This window comes from Epinephelus lanceolatus, chromosome 4 (assembly GCF_041903045.1).
Source record: "Epinephelus lanceolatus isolate andai-2023 chromosome 4, ASM4190304v1, whole genome shotgun sequence".
Taxonomy (NCBI): Eukaryota; Metazoa; Chordata; class Actinopteri; order Perciformes; family Serranidae; genus Epinephelus; species Epinephelus lanceolatus.
Genome location: NC_135737.1, coordinates 15,918,442 through 15,939,573, shown reverse-complemented (window position 1 = coordinate 15,939,573; position 21,132 = coordinate 15,918,442). Strand labels below are relative to the sequence as shown.

General features: G+C 39.8%; 1 protein-coding gene across 13 annotated transcripts in view; it reads left to right on the top strand.

The window, feature by feature from the left end:
• The window catches only part of tenm4 (teneurin transmembrane protein 4), a 179,718-nt gene that overhangs the window by 63,305 nt on the left and 95,281 nt on the right, over positions 1–21,132 (top strand). For 6 of the 13 annotated variants that reach the window (XM_078166944.1, XM_033631111.2, XM_033631109.2 and 3 more), the window contains exons 4-6: positions 6,208–6,429; positions 17,626–17,875; positions 20,831–20,905. In XM_078166944.1, the coding sequence (XP_078023070.1) occupies positions 6,208–6,429; positions 17,626–17,875; positions 20,831–20,905 (547 nt within the window). The remainder of the gene's footprint in view (positions 1–6,207; positions 6,430–17,625; positions 17,876–20,830; positions 20,906–21,132) is intronic. The other 7 variants (XM_033631113.2, XM_033631112.2, XM_033631110.2 and 4 more) reach the window with 3 other exon arrangements.

The window sequence follows — 21,132 nt, the reverse complement described above, 5'->3', positions numbered from 1 at the left end:
TTAAAAAATAAAAAAAAATCAACTCAAATCCAAAAAGGTGCCTGACATCATTGGCATTTTTTCCTATTGTCCAATCAGATGAATTGAGAGGTGGGCCTGCTGTGGTGGTGACAATACGTAGTAGCATCCATGGATTGTTAGAAAGACGTACCTGTACAAATTGTTGCCTCAACTACTCCCTAATGTTTTACCAACCGCAATTAGGCCTGATGATTGAAAGCAGAATGTCACACTGTCTCCAGCACATCCTAAAACCATAATCCAGGTGAAGCTCATGGGTAAAAGTCCTGTTTTTGTTTGACCTATCCACCACCCCATCGCCCCTACAAAAACTTTCTTGCATTTATTCTACATTTTGCTGTGGATGGGTTTACACTAGAGTTAGCTGAAAGCCCAGTGTCATACAAACGCTCAAGGATACTGTGTGCAAAGGAATTAGAAGCCAAATGGCTGCTGACCAAGCTGCTGTGTTTGACACCTTGGGAGTGAAAACCAGTTGTAAATAGCACAGAGCAGGGGTACAGAAAGTGGAGTGTGCTGCTGACTTGGTCTGAGCAGGCAGACAATGGACAGCGCAGAATGTAGTGAATCTTCACACCAAAATTATAATGGGCATTACACTGCTGGCGCATATTGGTGATTTGCACTAAAAAATACTGAGCAGGAGCTTGAGGAACTTGTGAGCAACAAAACCCACTGGGCCTGAGGAAATACCACTTTGTGCCATGTAATATGTGCCCACGCAGGAATATAGCCGTCCATTTCGCTTTGACCTCCACATGTAAATACAGTAAGAACAGTTACAAGAAGGAGAAGGATCTGAATAAATATTCACAGTCTGGCTCTTGATGGTGGCAGGAACAGTCAGTACAAAATTCAACAGAGTCAAACAGCTGAAAATATGACAAAAGCTTTAAACATCACATCTTGGAGTGAATCCCACTCCACCTACACTGGATAACAATTTTGGTGCCAGGAGCAAATTACGCAACATTTTACTGATCTGCCAAGCTGCCAACCTTTCACACACCCCTGTACAAATGCTACTACGCAACTGTCCTAGTCAATGTAGTAAGACACAGATTCTTTTTGTTGTTTGCCCTCACGTCATAGAAGAATATAAATATGTAAATTGAGCATTAGCATTGAATAAAAATGCTGGTGCTTTGACTACATGAATCCTACATGCAGACTGTCGTGCTTTGTGGTAAAATGGAGATTCAACACAATCTGCGTTTTACAACGGGAGTAGCAGTGTGATGATGACACTCAGTCCCCGCTGAGACTCTGAGTCATTCCTCCGCTTCCTGTATGCTTTGTATGCCACATGGCATCAGTTGATGGTACAGGACAGGCGCCGAGATGTTTGTTTTTTTCATCACCATTCATCTGCAAATACACTGCATCTTTTATAGATGCTGCCTGCAGCTGTAGTCCTTGAGCAAACAGATAATTCCTGTTGTCACTGTGGAGTCACACATCTGCTTCACCTTGCTCAGTATTGTGAGTGTGCAGTACGTAGGTAGTCATAGATTTTATTCATTAGGTTGTGTTTTTAAAGATGACAACTCTTATCTCCTTTAATATATGCAAGTTTCTGTGTATAACTTCAGAATTTATGGCAATTAGAGGCCATATCAGAAAGATTAGCTCAGTTTGGAGAGACGGAGAGAACTGATAATCAGGACTCTCCAGATAAAGGATGTTTACTCTTCTTACATGATTTTCTTTTCACTCGACTACATCCTCTCTCTAAATTATATTCTCTGTTTACCTGATTTAATTTTCTCTCCCTTGACCAGACAAGCCGTCTCAAATAAGGCAATTTTAAAATATAAATGTTTATACGTATATTCACACAGTGATAATGACTGATTCTGCCTCGTTCTAATGCAGAGACTTGATCACTGTGATTCGGCTCATTGTTTCCAATGCTTGATCCTGCATTACAGTCCCTACGTAAATGATTGCAGTTACCGTGGGAGTGTACATCTTAAATAACAGTGCTGATGTCTCCTCCTGCCTCCACTTGTTAGTCAACACATATACAAAGCGAGGAGCACACAGACGTGCATACAGAGATTGTTCACATTAACATAATATACAGAGGTAGGCAGACGTCTATGTAGCACATGGTGTTTGCACATATCCTTTTGACGTTCGTAATGATTGGTTTTACTGCTGAAGCAATTAGTTGATCAGTTAGAGCTGATTAGTTAGCAATGGAATTGATTAGCTGATTGACAGAAAATAAATTAAAAACTCTTTAAAGAATTGATGAATTGTTAATGTCATTAATGCTGCTGGCTTCAGCTTTTTAAATGTGTGGATTTACCGTTCTCTGTTTTTCTATGATTGCAAATTGAACATATTTGGTCAGATATTAGTCATCTTGAAATTGTAATGGGCATTTTTCAATATTTTGTGATATTTGTTAGACCAAATTATGTATTGAATATTTTATAACTGTTCATTATACCTCTAATTTTGTTATGAATCTGCATGATTACTCTTAAAATGTCAATTTTTAACACAGGGTGATTTTGGTGTTAAAGGTCCAGTGTGTAGGATTTAGAGGGATATGGAAATGGAATTGAATATAATAAGTATGTTTTCTTAAGTGCATAATCACCCTAAAATTAGAATCTTGTTTTTAAAAACTTAAATTGAGCAGTGAACCTGCTTTATTCAGTGTTTTTACTGTTCTTAACCATCTGGTCCTTTTGTTTTTGAGAGAAAGGGACCTCTGAGGATAATTCAGCTCCTGGTAAAAATCTCATGAACAATAAACACTGATGGAATTCTAACCGGGATAAGTTTCAGCTGGTAGCAATCTGCAGTCCTCACTGCTAGATGCTATTAAATCCCCCTAAATCCTACAAACTGACTCTACTGTAGCCTCAAGCAGTTGTGCAAAACTATAGGTCTCCCGTAGATACAACCTTGCAATGGGAGTGCTTGGACATTAATTTTGAAAGCAAAGCATGTTATATATCCATGCTTCTACCAGCTGATTGACAATACTTTTAAATATTCCTTTTCAACAATGTAGCCTTTTTCCCAGGAAATGAATTCTTGGTGATTTGGGAAGTGCCACTGACACAGTTTGGGATAATACAGTATATAAATGGAGACATTAGAGACTGTGAACCAGTGTAGCTTGGTTTCCTATAAGCTACCAAGGTGGCTGTCCCTTTAATATATGTAGATGTATTATACAAATGCGGGAAAGACTGTAAATCAATCAACAGGCATTTTTTATAGTAATATTGGATTTCCAGGATTTTTGCATAGGTGTCAGCTAACAAGACCTTCCCATCTGGTGTTAATCATCTATAAATGATCTCTTAATTGAATTTCCAGATAATTTATTCTATCTCAACATATATATTGCTACATGATATGAAATTATAAATAAGGTTATGAAATGTGCATTTTTTTCATATTGTCCACCACTTCATTGGGTCATTAAATTGAATCTGCTTTGCAGTCACTGTGTAGTTAAACTTTCAGGGTGGTCCCACAGTAAGAATAATTACACTGCAATTGAATGCAGCAGAAATCAGAACAGCCAGTGTGTGCCATTAACGTTCAAGTGTTCTTTCAAAGTTCTTAAGTACAGCACAGAACACCTACTTGCTTATTTATTGTAAGTTGGGTTGTAAAAAAAAATATACTGATGCTTAGCTGTCCGCCTACATTGGCATGTTTCTGCTGCTGTTCAGCTTCTGTCTCTCATACCAGCACCACATACTGTTATCGTTTTTCCCTTGAAAATAAATGTCACTCTTTGAACTCTGGCTTTGATGCAAGGTTTACATCTCTTGAATTTCCACTCTTGTTATGTTTTACAACTTACTCTGTGAAACTGTTTTTTTTAAGTATTTTTGAAGTGAATCGTATCAAAATGCAACAAATTTAATAATGTGCAGAATGCAAGATTTCATTATCAATGATCTTTGATTATCAAAACATATGTTGTGTTCCAAACTGTATTACAAGACATGTTTTCAGCAATTTCTTTTGGGAGAAGCTGTTGCACTAAATACTACCGATAGCAGTTATCCTTACCTGCAGATCACACACACCAATTTGTTTGTCCCTTATTTTAATTGGGTTACTAATGAGTTAATTAAGACCCCTAATACAGTGGGTGTTGGTCTGTGTTTGCAGTCAGGCCAAACCAGGCAGTGATTGGCACTTCCCGAAGCTGTCAGGAACTAAAGCAGCAGCGCATGGTCCAGGGGCTCCTAAGTAAAGGTCCCCTTTTGCTGCTGTAATATAGTGAGTGAATGCAAAGGCAATCAACTCTGGCAGCCAGTGAAACTTCTCTGGCCCTGTCGAGCTGTGGCTTTTCGCCTGTAGAAGCCCTGTCTGACTTTAGGTGCATGTGGCTTGGGCATGAACTGCACAAGCCAGCATTAATTAAACACAGTGAGACAGTAAAACCTCTGTGTGCAAGACTAATGGCTGCTGAGCATGACTACCTTGACCTCATTTAGGTTATGACTTTGACCATTTTTAGAGGACTTTAATCCTTTCTTGTCTCATTGATGAATTCCCTCTTTGAGGAAGAATGTTGTAATGTTCAGTCCGAGACCTGGTGCAGCTCATTTTAGTCTTTCATGTCAAGAATTTCAGTCTTGCCTCTGGTGTCTCGTAGCGGCAGATAGTAGCTCATTGAGTGGTAGTGGTAGCAGAGTGTTGTTGTTTTGACACGCTAAATGTAGTGTCTTAGATGTATTCGAGGGATTCTGGGGATGACCGTAATGATGCTCTCTTCAACAGCTCTTCCTCTCCAAGCACAACAGTGTCTCGCTCATTAACCCACAGCATGACCACTGCAGCTCTGCACCCATTACCTGCACCGGCATTAAAGGATCGAGAGAGAAATGAAGTGTGTGGTGGGAAGTATACATAAAGCACAAACTGTGACTCTCTGGGGCAGTGGACATTGGCTGCTTGTGTAGGGCTGTGGCTGATATGTTAATATCACTAATTGTTTCCTAATTAGATGCGAGTCAGTGAGTCGTACTTTAATACTCTGCAGGGATCATTACAGAGCGAGAGGAAATTTATCTCTCCTGATGGATGACAGTCCAGTCAGCAGGAATTTCGACATCAAGACCGACGGACTGATGGGAAGATGGGGAGAGCACCAAACTGATGGCCTTGTTCGCTGCAGTCATGTTACTTAAGTACTCCATTTTCAGTGTGGCGCAGAGCTGCATCAAAAGTTAATCACACATTAATAGGAGCTCTGTGGAGATTTAACATTCCATGACAGCATGGGGATCAGAGCCAATAAGCCCTGAAAGAGGAAATTGTATGATATTTGTATGTAAGAATTAGGGTTGCATATTGGTATATAACAAGGCGTTATAAATAATCAAAACATTAAATTATTTATATTCTGCTGTTAAGGTGAGTGGCCAGTCTGATCCCTGTGGTATTTTATATTACTGCCAAGTAGGAAAGCTGAGATGGACACAGAGTACAGAAGAAATAGGAAGGATTGGTTCGGGTTGGATTCATTTCTCGGCTGGCAGGGGTTATATGTGTTTCCACAGGAGGGGGTATTAACAACCGCGCCATATCTGAGAACATATTATTCATGTTCTTTTGCCCAGTACACAAATATGAATCTGCTAGTGTATATTTGTAGTTTTTTGAGGGGCAGTTATGTTAGATGCTGTTTTGTGACAGAATTTCAACAGTAAGCATGTCTTGAGTTTAAAGGATTTTTTAGTTGTATTGTTGCAGATGTTTATTATGTAACATGCTCTTGTACTGTATATAGGATGTGCTTTAATGTATGCACACACCCTCACTGAAAGGCTCTCTTTTTTTTAAAGATTAGAGCATTGAACCCGGAGTTGTTCTCCTTTCTTGCATTTAACATCCCAAAAAGGTGTTTTGTTGTTTTTGTTTCTCTAAAGCAGTGCCAGGCATTTGCCTTTTTTATTCTATCTCAAAGTCATTTTAGTTGTTTGTATTGTTCCTCCCAGCTGGGGTGAGGTGGCGGAGACAAAGGCAGATGTGTCCCTGTTTGTTTTTGAAGTGTCAGAGTTGAGTCTTGCTTGCGTGTGTGTTTGTGTGTGTGTGTGTGTGTGTGTGTGTGTGTGTGTTTTGCTCCTATGTGATGTTGCCTGTGTTTGGGTGTGTTTCATTTCCCCCCCATGTGTTGTCTCTGTTTGTGGTCCACAGGTCCTCCGCTGCATTGTTCATCCGCCTCCTCCTCCCCTGTTGAGCAGCTCCCATACCCTCCCCCTTCCATTGCAGCCAATGAGAGCCAGGGAGGGTTGCTAGGTAACTGTGCGGCTCAGCCAGCCCAGGACTCTGACTCTGAGGATGAGTTTGGCCCCAATTCATTCTTAGTTAAAACTGGCTCAGGGAACCTGTATGCTCCTGCCACTGCAACTGCTGATGGTGAGTTGGTTTTCAAACTACTGTTGCTTTCTGGAGGTTAGCCTTCCCCTGCTCCTGGACATGTTGTGTTATAGGTCATGCAGATGGCTACGGGCAAGAATATGTCCCATTTTTTTTCCGAGCACCATGAGAGAGAGTTGAAACTTTGAGTCGATATGTAGCCTCAGGAAATGCACAGAACTCTCTGAAGCAAGGTCTGCAAAGTTCAGAGCCTGACTCAAAGAGATGGACGATTTTTGGTTCAGTAGGAGATATTTGTCACAGATATTTCTCTTCAGTTTCAGTGCGTGCTGGTGGGAGTAACCGTCTACAATCCCTCCATAGAATTTTCAGAAACAACAGCCTGCATGCATCCTCCGCACCCCAGATAGGAAGTAAGCGAGAAAGAAAGACAGTTTCTTGGTTGCAAGTCCCTGCTTTATCATTATATATCACCACAAGGACTGGCTCATTTAGTTATATTAAAAACAGTGTTAGCCCCATGAAAAGACCTAGTTTTATATTTTGATAACGACTCAAACAGCCCTTCTTGACTTAGATTAGGTCTGAAAATCCCTTATGTGGTTTCTCATTAATAAATGTCACCTTCTTATTCCTCTTGAAACACTCGGTGTCTCCTGCTGTTGACTTAACACTCATTCAGACTGACAGAGTGACATTTGCGCTCAAACTGCAAACATGGTGTTGACAGCTGGAAAAAAACTGACTGTAAAACATGTACAGTGAAAGTGTTCAACACATTGTTTCAGCAGTTAACTTACTTTTTTAATTATTGTGAAGATTTTATCTGGCACTGTAACTCTGGGCACTGATGAAATGTGTGTGGCAGAGAGAGAATATATTTTGGCTGGTCTATGGGGTGAGATTGTTTTGCTGAGTTGCTGTAATATTATTTGTTTGTCACTGCATAACCGATTGCGACAGATTCATAGACATCTTGTGGATTCATTACTGGCTTCCAAGGCCTTGATGCTCAGTACTTCATTGTACTTGGTTTATAACACCACTGGAAAAATGCGTGAACATACAGTAGGAACATTTCAAGTATTTCCTCAAGGTAACCTTTGGAAACCCGATTTATTATTGTGGTTACAGAATTTCACACTTGGAAGTGTAGCAGGTTATTTTCCATGTTTATGATCCATCTACATGAAAATATAAAATGTTGTCGTTCAAAGTCAGCAATTTATGCCGCATATCTCCCATAAGTCACCAATTTGCATGCTCAATAGGGGATTTTTTTTTATATCAGAATGCTGGTACTTTTCAACTACAACGTCTACTTGCTTCTCCCACTGGCATGGCAAACACAAAACAAAATAAAATGGTCTAAATAATTGATCAAGCTTCCAAGTTAACTACCCAAAGGGTTGAATTACATCAAACTCCAAAGTGCCCCAGCTGCCTCCTCAGAAAGCCTGGAGAATGAGTTATTAATCCCGTCGCAAATCTCCCGCCCTAATTCCACAGTAGCAACACGCTGGTCACCAGCAGTGACATGACTGCGCTTAAGGGGGGGGGGGGGGGGGCGTTGGCCTTTACCGCGGCAGATTTGTCTCATAACAATGACACTGATTTGCATAGGTACAGCATTTAGGTTGGCCTCGGGCTGTCAGAGAGGGGTAGGAGAGGACCGAGGAGGAATATTCTCAGCTCTAGTTCCTACCTTAGTCATCCACAGGCTTTGAAAGATTCCTTTTAAGTTGCAAAGTACAGCATGTTTCTGTGTGTCTCTTGCTTGTGGGTGCAAAGTCTTTTCCCTCTCTTATATCTCAGTAACATGAAACCAGTCCTTTTTATATTGATGTTCTTGTCCATTCTGAGGACCTTTCACCTTGCTGCAGTTATGCATAAATAAGCAGCAAATTGTGCAAAATAAGCTTTACTTCGAGATTCTTCCGTGACATTTTTCATTGTTTAATTACAGAAAATCTCTGACAGTAAGGAGCCAATTACAATCAGAAAGAGCCTCCACTGTTTGTTCACTTAAACCACCTAATGAGCCATGTAAGCTTGCTCCATGCCTTCTCACGCATTTTCCACATCACATCCGAATACTTTATAAGCTTTTGTTTATTCAAATCTGCTTATCTTGCATTTTTGGTTATAATTTTTTTTTACTTTTCCACTCCAGGGAGCAACGCAGTGTACTCCCAATGACTGTTCTTGGAAAACTGCTGCTTGAATTTGATGAAAATGAATGTGTGATGCAGTTGACAAAAATGACCATTTGCATGGCTAGTCCTAATTAAAATGATATATTACCTTGTATTTTTAGTATTTGCCTTGCACAGTTTTGTGTATTGATGTTCACAAAGAGGTGAGTGATATCTGATGGCTCAATGTGGAATATTTCCAGCCCCAAAGCTTTTCTGGCAAATAATATATATAACTTAATAACTCAACCTAGGCTGGTTTCACCGTTTCAGGGAATGAAATGACTTCATTAAAACTTGTTCAGTGTAAGGTGAGACTGTTCCCTTCGGCAACATAAACCTCATTTTCTCAAGGTGACAAAACGAGAGTGGGCCAGATAGGTTGTGGTTTAGATCTGGCATACAGAACAGGGTTATGGATCCACAAATGCATAGCCAACGTGATTAAATCGAAGATCACACATTTTCAGAATTGTCTAATCAAATTTATGGAAAAGGATTTCTAATCTGTTCTGTTTCATGCAGAGGTTGGGATTGAAATAAAAGACTCCATGTTGCCAAATGTAGTGTAATCTGGAATTAAGTATGCATCTCAGGTTTTCAGTGAGAATTACATGAGCAAAAATGTAATTTAAAAGCCACCATGGTAAAAATGGCTGGAATATCAAATCAGATCTCTTTGACATACAGGTCAGTTATTGAAGAAATATTCAAATCCAGAGTTGACACGGTGCAGGAAATGTTTGCTTTTTTACTGTCGGTAAACAACCACAGAAAACTATGTATGCCTAAAATAATTGGCTCACAGTGTATCTGTTGCACTGGAAAACAGGTGGCTTTTATCACTTCAGATTACATTTGCTCAAGGTCATCTTTGAGCCCACATACAGGACTTAAAATGTTATGCTGGATTTCGAACAAGTAAATGCTCTCAGCAGCATATCGTTATTCACATTAGTAGCCTCCAAGGCTGCAGTGTTTATTTATTTTTTTCCTTTTTCGGGATCCTGTTTTCATTTGGAAGAACACTGAGCCAGGGTTTCTGTAAGGCTGACGAGGCTGCTCGCTGAAGCCTGCAGTCCTTTTGTGAAGCATGTGTTTCACTGTGGCCCTGGGCTTTCTCCGAGGGGCTTCTTCCTGGGGAGACTGCCAGTGGGAGCCCGCTGCCATGCTGAGCCACAAGATCTGAGACACTGCAACCTCCCAGTATTAGCATTTCTTAATGCAAAACAGCATGGGGTCGGCCAGTGTTGGCTTTCAGTGCAGCCGGGCTCCCTGGTGAAAGGGCCAGCACACCACCACCTCACAGCTGACCAAGCAGGAATGCTGAGCTGGGTAGAAGGCTTGGGGACGTGGTTGTGTGTGAATTCAAATAAGTCTTCATTTGAACTGCTTAATCATCCCCCTGTGTCTGCAAGAACGGGGGAAATGTGGTTAAAAGAGGTCAGTCCAGAAAGTAATTCATCCACAGGCACCATGAGGAATGAACTATCTGAGGCTGAATAATAATTTAATGAGTAGCACATGGCACTTGCATGCCATGCCCCTGTTTTTCTGAATCTGGGAGATTCCAGTTTTGAGTTGTCATATCAAAAGGAATCGCTTTCTCTTGATGTTGATGTTGAGTTATCAATGAACTGGAGCCAACAGACAATTTGTCCGGTCCCATTCAACTTGCTGTTCGTCAGTGCACACACACCATGGATAATGCATTTTGCATACCTACATATCGTCTTTTCATTGACATAAATTGAGATGCATTACTTTCATTCCATGATAATTGCAGACCATCTGTGCCCTCTAACAAAATCTTCAACCTCTTGATGGATATGCAGCAGAGTGACATAGAGAACAGAGCATACGTAACCACTTGTCTTGTTCTTGCTAAGGCAGCTCAAAGAGTGACAGAAAATCCATTTGATCTCAAAAAGGGAGAGGGGAGCATATGCCAGGACTAGTCCTAATGGATTAGGTTGCAAACGGCGATGGACCACAGTTTGACTCTTTTCTTTTTTTAAAATTGTTTTGCTTCATCTTTTTTTACATTGTTATTTTATGTTTATATGTTTTAGTTTACTTTAGCAAAGGCTTGTATTACCATTTACTCCACATGTGCATATAATACGTACTGCATGAAACTAGTTTCAAACCTCATTTGGTGTCCGCAGTGAAGGCTGTTGGCAGGTTGTTATGTACAATACCAGGATTTTCCTCCTCCAGTTAGTAATGAGAGCGAGCTTATATTCAGATTCCAGGAGGTCTTTTCCCCCTTATTCCCATCTAGAGAGCCAGTCAAGAGCTGTGTTATACCCACCACGTGTTGTTTGTGGTACCTGTTACCTCTCAAATGAGTCCAGGAAAGACAGCTAGTATTCCCGTGTGGCTCTTCCCTTCAGACTTTTCTAATGGTGTAGGAAACAGCAGGGCCAGCAGAGAGAACCAGCTTCAGGGAGCCAGGGGAGAGTGCAGCTTCACTGCCTTCATGACAAATTCTATTTGTATTTTTATAGACAAATGCTACTCAACCGGAAATTTTGCTCCTATGATTAGCCATAGGGGCTGTAGCAGTAAGCAAGATTTAATGATTTATCAGGCACTGAATAGCTTTTGATTAATTCTGTATCGAATGGCTCACACCTCAGTGCGTTGATCGGGTGTCCATGGCGTGTCATATCTTTTTATTTCATCAGGTGTGACTGTCCGCGCTGTGGATTTTATCCACTGCCCTTGTTCAGAAATAGACCTTCTTCCTGGACACTGCAGAGTTGAAAATTAAGTTGGAACCTAGTGTTCCTCCATGAATGTGACAGAAATGGTGCCACTGTAATGTTTTTATCTGTAGATATCAACCAGTGGAGATATTTCAAAGATTTTGGATATAACTACATATCAAACTTAACATTTTTATGTTTTGTGAATGAGTCACAATTTTAATTTGACATCAATTGACATATCTTGTTTTGATTGCTCCCAACATCTTAAAGCTACAGCTGGTAACATTTTTTAAAAACTTTTTTTTTTTTTTTTGCTGAAACTGTAACAATATTCTGAAAGAAGTACATGAGACTGATTTCTTTCTATCAAACCGTGGCACACTAATAACAAGAGAAATTTTGGGACTCGACAGCCATGTTTGAGACAGTCACCCAACGTCCCAAGCACTGCCCACCATCCACACCATCTTTCTCATTTAACAGATAAACAGTACACAACATTTCAGGCGAGACAAAGAAGTAACAGAATCTTGATTCATATTTGATCAGCACTGCCTCGTTTGACCACAGTTAACCGAGCAGTGATTGCCATAATTGGCAGCTGCGCAAGAGTGTTTTTTCATACGCAGTAAGGCCATTAGAAGCCCTACACGGCAATAGAGAAGCCAGAGGAATATGATTTTTTTTTTCATTCTCATTCTCATTTAGTGCTATGTGCTGACAGTTTCAGCAAATATGATTTTCTTTTGTTATAAAAGTTGCCAACTATGGCTTTAAGCATTGTATATCTACAAAAGCTACCATCTGGTAGCTAAGAAACTAATGAAAAATGTATCCAGTTAAAAAAAGACTGGTTCTATACATATAGGTTTACTGCTGTAGTGCAGTTTATTAAACAGTTTCCATGACTACGTTGCTGATTTTAGTCATGGACGGCAGCTGATGTGGAGGGTGACATTTGCAGGAGTACTTCTCAGTTGTAGAGTGGCATCATTACTGACAAGTCAACGTTAATGTGCTACTTTGCAAAAATGTACTCCAAGGAACAGGATTTTCTTCTTTTCACTAACTCATGTAGGAGAGGTGGTTTTGTTGTTGTGTAACTGCGACAGTTGGCATTCATTAAAATCACTGACACAAGAAAACTTACTCTTTATAAAAGTTTTATCATTCTTAAACTTTCATGTCCATGCATTCGACATTTTAATTTAGATAACTATTGCAGTTTAAAAAACAGGATCTATTGGAGAAGTATAGCCTACTACTAGACAACTGTAACAAAACAGGGATGTATGGCAGTCCCTTGACAAATCAGATTTACAGTTTGAATTATTTATTTCTGGGGATTTGTTGATTTGTATCACCTTTGGATACTCAGTTCAGTCTCCAAAAAATCCACACTGCAGTCTGCACACAATAAATGCATTTCATAAATTCTAGATTAACTTTTCAGGAAGAGAAAGCACTCAGATAGCAAACACAGTATGTCTACAGAAGCTTTACAATCCTCTGAATTTGTTATTTAATAATGGAACATATTTGGAAACTTTTATTCTACATCTGGTTCAGGATCAGCATCAAAACATACAGAGATTCACTGTCATGAGATAAGTGCCAGATTTATTTAAGTACGTTCAGTAGCTCAACAAATGTTAAAATCCCAAATTTTGAGTCCTCAACCGAAAAATAGTAACTTGTTTCTAAATCCATTTCCTAGTTTTGCATCAACTTGAATACTTTAAGGTGTTTGAAACACCCATTTTTTTTCCCTGAAGGCTTTAATTTTATAGTATAGTCATTTGATACCTCACAAGTTGGACAGTTGTCTCCCAGCAATTATAACATCTTACTATTAGAGAAGCACGTCTGTTATCTCTCATGGTGGGGGTTAAGGTCCCGGCTAATGAAGTGGATTTGCTTTAATTACTTGCCTAGAATAGCGTCAGGAGGCCTTAACCAGTGCATACATCTGTTAGGAAGAAAAATGAAAAACCCACATTCCCAGACTGAATGGGTATCTTTAGGCTTCTATTTTGAATGCCATGTGAAAGTTAAGCTATTGTAGCAAAGTCCTCCTTCTCTGTCCCTCTGATAACAAATGAATCTCCTTTTCTTGCCAATTTCGTTGTGCAAAGCAGGTCAATAGAAAACCATTTATTTTTCCTGTCCTTTGGATAGTAGTGAATAATTGTTGCTGAATCACCACATCTGTGGGGGTCATGTTGCTCTGTGCTTTGTCTCATATACTCGCCTCTTTCGTCTTTCTGTTTATTTCCACACACTAAACAGTGACTATTTACCTGTGCTGCTGATAAAGGGTTGTTGGTTTGACAGGGGAACACATGCATGCGGTCAAGTTGTGAATTTAAATCATGATGCAGTGCTTATGTGGTTCTTCTTCTTTGGAGCATGTTCTACAATGCATTCAAATGGTGATGGCTCAGATGCAAATCAGTAGGCAAGTTTACTGTGGCGAAACTTCTGTGTAGACTGCAAAACATTTGGGCACCACATGTACAGAACTCTCTTAAAGGTGCAGGCCATACGATTTAGGGGGACTTAGTGGCATCTAGCAGTGAGGATTGCAGATTGCAACCAGCTAAAACTTCTCTCGGTTAGAATTCTTTCAGTGTTTGTTGTTTAGACGTCTTTTACCGGGAGCCGAATTATCCACAGAGGTCTCTTCCTCCACAGAACAATTGGCCTCATTGATTTAAACCGGTAAAAAACACTGAATAAAGCAGTTTAAAGATGCTCCCATCACAGAGGGGCTGCTAACTACAGTGGTCGAATGGTCCTATCTAAAGCCAGTGTTTTGTTTGTCTGTTCTGGGCTACTGTAGAAACATGGCGGTGCAACACAGTGGACTCCGTGGGCAAGGACCCGCTCCCTATGTAGATATCAATGGCTTGTTCTGATGTAACAAAAACAATGATTCTTATTTTCAGACGATTATACTCTAAAGAAAACATACTTATTATATGACATTCCATTTCTGCCAATATATCCCTCTAAATCCTACAACCTTTAAATACTTTATAATACTGTGTTGTTAATGACAAATTATAAATCATAGGCTTTTATTCCAAATAATAATATAGCTCATAAAAGTAAACATAAGAACTTCAATTTGCCCATTGGTCTTTTAATAACCAGTTCCGCTTACGGTGCTTTTCAAAGCAGGGTGTGGGCGAAGTAACAGAAAACATGAATCTTAAAATATATTGCAAGTATGGTCCTCAGAGGAAACCGTGTTACCAGGTGTTAGAAAAATTAATCATTTGTTGCCCCACATTTGCTTGATCGTCATAGGAAGTCAAGGATTTGTTTACCCTAGTGGTAAATGCATTGCAGAGCAGTGATGCATTTGTCCTTGTGATGTATTTCTCGGCGTATGTCTGTGCCGTCCGTGTATCGAATTAGCATAACCTTATTAATGGCTTTAGAGATCAGGTACATTACTGAGCAGGAGGGAGGTCATCAACAACTGTGTGGTTTTACCTCACACAAGTCCATTGTTCATCAGGACCATGGTGTGCAGCGCGCTCACAGTAGCTGAGCTAATTACGAGGGCAGCATTGTGCAAAAGTGTGCTCAGTATGGAACCATCTATCAGTGCGACAGATGCATGATATAGTGCTCGATTTCTTCCACTGGCTCATCCTATAAAACGTGGACTACGTGGCAGTGAGCCAGGTTCAAAATAGAGTCCGAAGGTTCAAATTAGTGTTCTCTCCTTTTATGTTGATGACTAAGGAAACATACAGAACATTAATAGTAATGAGCAGAAACACTATAAGTGTGAGTATGTGCAGAATTGCCAGGCTTCCTGTAGAGCACATGTGTGTGAAAACCTTGGAGAAACAGACACAGGGATGTGCTTTTGGATTAAATGCAGCACACTACATTGTTGTCTTGTTTTTCCCTGCTGAGCCATTCGTTAGCACATTATATGAGAACACAATGGCTCTCTTTCCACTTTCTGAAAATGCCTCAAGCACTTAAGCCTTGTGCTACTTTGTTCTGAGTAGAGCCAGTTTTGCACCTCAACAGTTTGTTTATCAGTCTGCCATGACTGAAACATGTTGAAATAGCATCTTCATGTTCCTGACCTCAGAAAAAAAAAGAAAAAAAAAAAAAAATCTAAAATGACACTAAGCTTCTTGACTGGCGTCACTTGGTATTGCTTTAATAAAGGAGCTGATTATACAAAATAAGCCTTCTTTGTGTCTATATTCCACTGTCTCTGCTGTAAATTGGCAATTTAGTGTTGTGGATATCTGTGAAATAAAGGAGGCTTGTTGCTATAAAGGAGAGCCACTCTTTCACTCTGTGTGAAGCCAGGGGTTTATTGATTGATGAATGGCTTAACAGATGTGGAAATAAATGGATACAGAGTGCACAAGGACATTGGTCTTGTATCTTGTGAAGTACAGAGTGGATCAAACAGTGCATATAGAGCCTTTGGGTACAACCTGTTCCTATAGACTTCATAGTCGTTGCAAAACCTCCAATGTAGTGTGACAATAGAGCTGGTTCAAGACCTGGACAAAAAAATAACACAAAAAGCCTAAGTTTTGTCTGCTAAGAGCTCTGTTTTTGTGATTGTCCTTTTTTGTGATGGTTATTGTATTTTTAGGCACAACATATACAATTGACAAACACAATGAACAAATCACGAAGAAGGAAAAAATGGTGGGCGGTTGCATGCTGAGGTTAAAGCATGAGGTTCAAGTCTTTAGATTATCAAAAGCTATCCATCCCCTTATTGTCTAAGTACACGCTCTGTTCATCTTAGCTGTTGCTATATTATTAAAGACCAGAATCCAGTATGACCGCAAAGACAAATTCCAGAAGTGCACCACTTTTTTTTTTTTTTTTTTTTTTTTCAGCCTGCAAATAGCAGCCCACATTCATTAAGATTAAAATATGAGTTGTCATTTAGAGGACAGAGAGTTGGATGGAATCAATTCTTCAAAGGTGAACCACTGCAAATCTGAAAATGACATGCATCTAATAATGGCGGATTGTTACCAAAGCAAATGGCTATCATTGACTGCAATTAGTACGTTTTTGCATTTATACCAAAAAGACTACTAAACAGTTTACATGGCTAATGAAAGTGAATATTCCACTAATATTCCTGTTAGTATGCAGCCTATCAAACTGTGGTTAACGTGGCCTAACATGTCGTTTATCATGTCAAAATAAGGAAAAGGGGAACAGGTTGAGCAGCTTGTGCCATTTAGCTTCTTTGCAACAAAAACAAAGGATGTAGAATAAGTTTTGTACGGCTGACGATCTTGTTTGACTGTGAGAACACAGCCTCCCTCTTTCATTCCTTCAGCCTCCTTTTTAAAGGTTGGCATTGTGAGACTTGCACATATCCAAAAACATGTTAATATCCAAGTCTTTCATAATGTTTCAAAGTAGGTGTGTTTCTTTTATGATCGGAAATGTGGGATTTGTTTTGGGCAGCTGCTGTTAAAACCCCAATTGAGACACATATTCCAAATGTGCTGTCTAAAGAGTGCCATTAAAACCTGATTAATACTGGCATATCCCAGATGTCTATCAGAAAACGCTACACTTGGAAAAAAAAAAAAAAAAAGACCTTATTTGGAATATCCAAACAGAATAAACTGTTTACATGACCTGTATCAAATGCAGAGTGTGGAATAATAGTGGAAAATAGGTGTGCATGTAAAACAGTTCCATTGTTACTTGTTGGCTTCTGCTTCAAATGTTCAGTTTGCTTTAGCTGTGACAAAACATTTTGTACAAGACAAAATGAAACAGGCTATTTTTATTAAAAGACTATGCATGCTCAAACATCCCTCCCTGGCTAAATAAATGTCTAAAGAATTGGTCAGTTTCAAGAAGAGGCCAACTCGTCTGTTTACACAGGAGCCAGTGTCTGGCCTAAGTAAACTGTCACAGGTCTCTGTGGGAGGCAGAAAGCTATCTGATAGAGACCAGTTTGGAGAAATAATGAGCAGAAGAGGGACTTTTTTTTTTTTATTTTTTAGAGTGGTTCATGTGAGGATTTTGCAGCTCGTCAGTGAAATTAGTTGTGAGCTTAGGTGTTAATTTATGTACTGCGGTTGGAACTATGGCTAATCATTCATCGGTCTGAATGTTGTAGCTCAGGGAGTAACAATAACACCATAAGGCTCTTCTTACCCTGTTAGCGCACACACACATGCACACAAGCGCACACTTTCACAAACTTGTTGGAATACGCATCCTCAATGGACTTGCAGTAGTTTTGAAGCTCTTCTCTTTTAACATTTCTCTAACGTGTTCCTTTCCACTTTTCCTTTCAGACGGAGCCTTTCAAAACCATTCTCGGCTGCGGACACCTCCTCTACCGCTCTCCCACTCCCACTCGCCCAATCATCAGCACCATGCGGCCTCCATTAACTCCTTGAACAGGGGCAACTACACACCGCGGAGTAACCCAAGTCCCGCACCCACAGACAGCTCTGTTCCTCCTGAGGGTCCGGCCAGTGGTCAGGACTCCGGCAGCACGCAGGACAACTGGCTACTCAACAGCAACATCCCCCTGGAAACAAGGTACTGTGTAACTTGTCTCCCTGACAATGTATAGAGATGTTGGCAAGACTGAGCTTGAGCCGGTGCCATTGAACAAAGGTTTTCATGCTGTCAGCTCCATATTAAATTACCACAGTGCTAACAAGGAGCAAAGCAATAAAATGGAAAATATCCTGCTCGGGGCAAAGGCCTACATTTGTGATGAACATGATTTTGTGGCAAACAAGAGAAAAGTGCTGATTTTGGTTAGCAATCCTAACAGTGGAGGCTATTGAGTCTAAACAGCAGAGTGATTATGGTCACATTGGATATGAAACAGTTCTTGCAAAATTAAATTCAGGCTCCCATGAGCAGGCTTCATAGCTCCTCCACTTCAGCCCCAAGTTTTATTTATTTCATATTAATCAGCACTCAGTTCTCTAGCACATTTCTCGATAGGTGGCCCTTGTGTGAAGTAGATCTGTCAAGTGTTATTGTAACAAAGGGAATATCTGTTGGTATTTCTTTGGCTGGTCTTATTGCATGGCGTTCTGAAATCAGGAATAGCAAGGCAAATTATCTCAACCCTCATCATGATCACATTTCACTGCTAACAGTAGAAAACACCCGAACAAAACAAAGCTCCTCTGTGCAACCAGGTCACCTACTGAGCTAATAAAAAAATCGATTGTGTATCCTTGACTTTAAGAAAGTTATTGAAGATGAGAAATGATCTTTTCCTTATTAAGATGATTTATTTATCACATATTTATTTTTATCACATCTTATGCTCATTTTCAGGTTCATACTTGTATTTTGGGTTTCTACTAGAACATGTTTACATACTTTAATGTTCAAAAAACATATTATTTTTCTAGTACTGTCAGCCTGAATATACCTGTATTCACCCCCTGTCTGAAATGCCCCATTTTAGCGCTTGTCTCTTAGGGGTGGGGGGTGGGGGAATCGATACAGCATAGTATCGCATTATTTTTTGTTGCAATATCGTATTGTCACACAGTGCCAAGAATCAATTTTTTTATTTTTTAGTCTATATAAAATTTTAAATAATTAATAATAATTAATAATTTGAAAAAAATAAACGTTAGGTAGCCTCCTTGAATAATACAATATATTTCAGTCCATTACAAACATTTTGCTGCTGCAGAACAAGACTGAATAGACCGAGAACTTTATCTCAATAGATAAAACCAATGTTGACGAAGTTTTCCTTTGGGGACATAATGTCCTGTTGAAAAATGGTAATAAATGTATTTTATTGCAACATGCTTAAAATCACAATAATATTTTATCGTGATAATATGGTATTATGGATCCTGTGGTGAGTCCCACCCCTACTGTCTCTACAAGCCCCCTTTTGGAAAAGCCCAGTCTGCTCTGATTGGTCAATGTCTCTGGCTCTTCCACATCTGCGCTCATGGTGTCTCAGCACCATCATTGCGACCGGGGAATGACTTTAACGGCGCTGTTGCGGCACTTTCTATCTTTACAGACCAATTCGCTGGAATTGCTTGGCAACAGCTTGGATCCATGTTTACTTCCTGTCTGATGTCATTCACATACACTGCACAACATTTCAGTAGGAAATATAAAGGAACCAATTTCGAGAGTTTATGTTTTAAGTTTGAAACTGTCTATATAGTGCAACTGTGACATCACAACTTCATGAAAGTCCTGACAGCTTGTTTAAAGGCACTGTTTCTGAATACAGACTGTGTGCATTTCTCTTTGAATTATGCAGTGATACTTTCACAGTATTTATATACCATCCATACCTGCCTTATAATAAAAAATACACAAAAATCTGACTTTTTCCAATATGGGATCTTTAAATGTTTGGCTCTATTCAAAGCAATCCTTTCAAAAACTTAGAACACACTGTAGTCTATAGCCTATATAGTAAACACGCTGCCATAAATGAGAGCATTGTTGACAGGAGAATACCTAATAGCTAATTTGGCATGGCTAAACACCAGCCATGAATAGAATTACTGTCTCTTCCTTCAGTTTTTTTGTGAGACGGTTCAGTCAACAGGAAAATGAGCATCAATTTTAGCTGGTAGAAAGGACAGTTAGTGGTATAATGAATGATTACATGTCATCCAGCTCCAACGTTAATCCTGCACAGGTATTCCCTGTGGAGCAGAAAACAGATGGTGAGGAGAGTGAATCTGCAACAGGCAAGAGTGCTGCTCAAACCACATTTCTAGTCTTTCTGACCTATTGCCTTGAAAAAAAAAAGATCAACTATTAAAGTTCCACTCATGAAATGGAAACCATTAGTAATATCCACACGGACACAGAAATATTTAACGTCGCCTTTACTTAGTTAATAGTGTTACAATGGCCCTCTCTTGTCACTTTTGTGAAATTTAATGGCCCAGCTAAATTCTGCACTGGTAGGTCTTATCCTGCTCACTGGAGAGATGCCAGCAGTTGGTTGGCTCTATCCAGCCTCACCATTGTCTTTAGAGTTTCTGCCAAGCATCTCTCTCTCTTCATTAAAAGTTGCATTCTTCCCCACAACACAAGCTTGAGAGACCATGAACAGACTTCACTACCGGCCTCGAAGGGCCAGGGATCAAAAACGAGGCATTTTCTCTTGTACCACTGAACGTGTTCAGCCTGCCCATTGCATGTGGCCAGTTCATTTCTCCATTGCATTGCTGCAGTATATCCTTATGGAACTGAGCACTTGTGGGGGTGGGGGGTGCATTACGGTAGAAATCAGACACGCGCCTCTAGACACTTATATAACTGAAAATGTGTTGTTATTTTTTAGAATGTTGCAACCATTAAATGAGTAACAACTGTACTAAAGGATACCATCCAATGTGGAATCTATAAAACCTTAATGACACCTTTGTAATTAAAGCTTTAATTAAGATAAAGTGTTTTGTCTGAAATAAGTGTTAGAAACCTTAAGGTTCTCATGTGTAAGTGATGCATTGTTTTCTTCCAATCACAACCATAAAGGAGCCAGAATACTCTAATGTTTATCAGAGAAGAGCAGGACGCTTGCAGAGAAGGGCAGGGCTCGTACAAAACAAGGTATGGCAGTGCCCAACGGAGGGGAAAAAGAGAGCTAGATGTTATTTGTCTCACACCTTTGTAGAAGTAGTTCCATAAGGGCCTTGGTTTCTTTGTCCCACGCTGTTTGTCCTGTTCTCCATTTGTCAGTTGTTGTTGATGTTGCTTGGTGATCACATACTGTATTGGCATTTCTGTGTTTCTTGCACGTACATCTCACACTAGCTTCATATCCATCTTTCCACCTG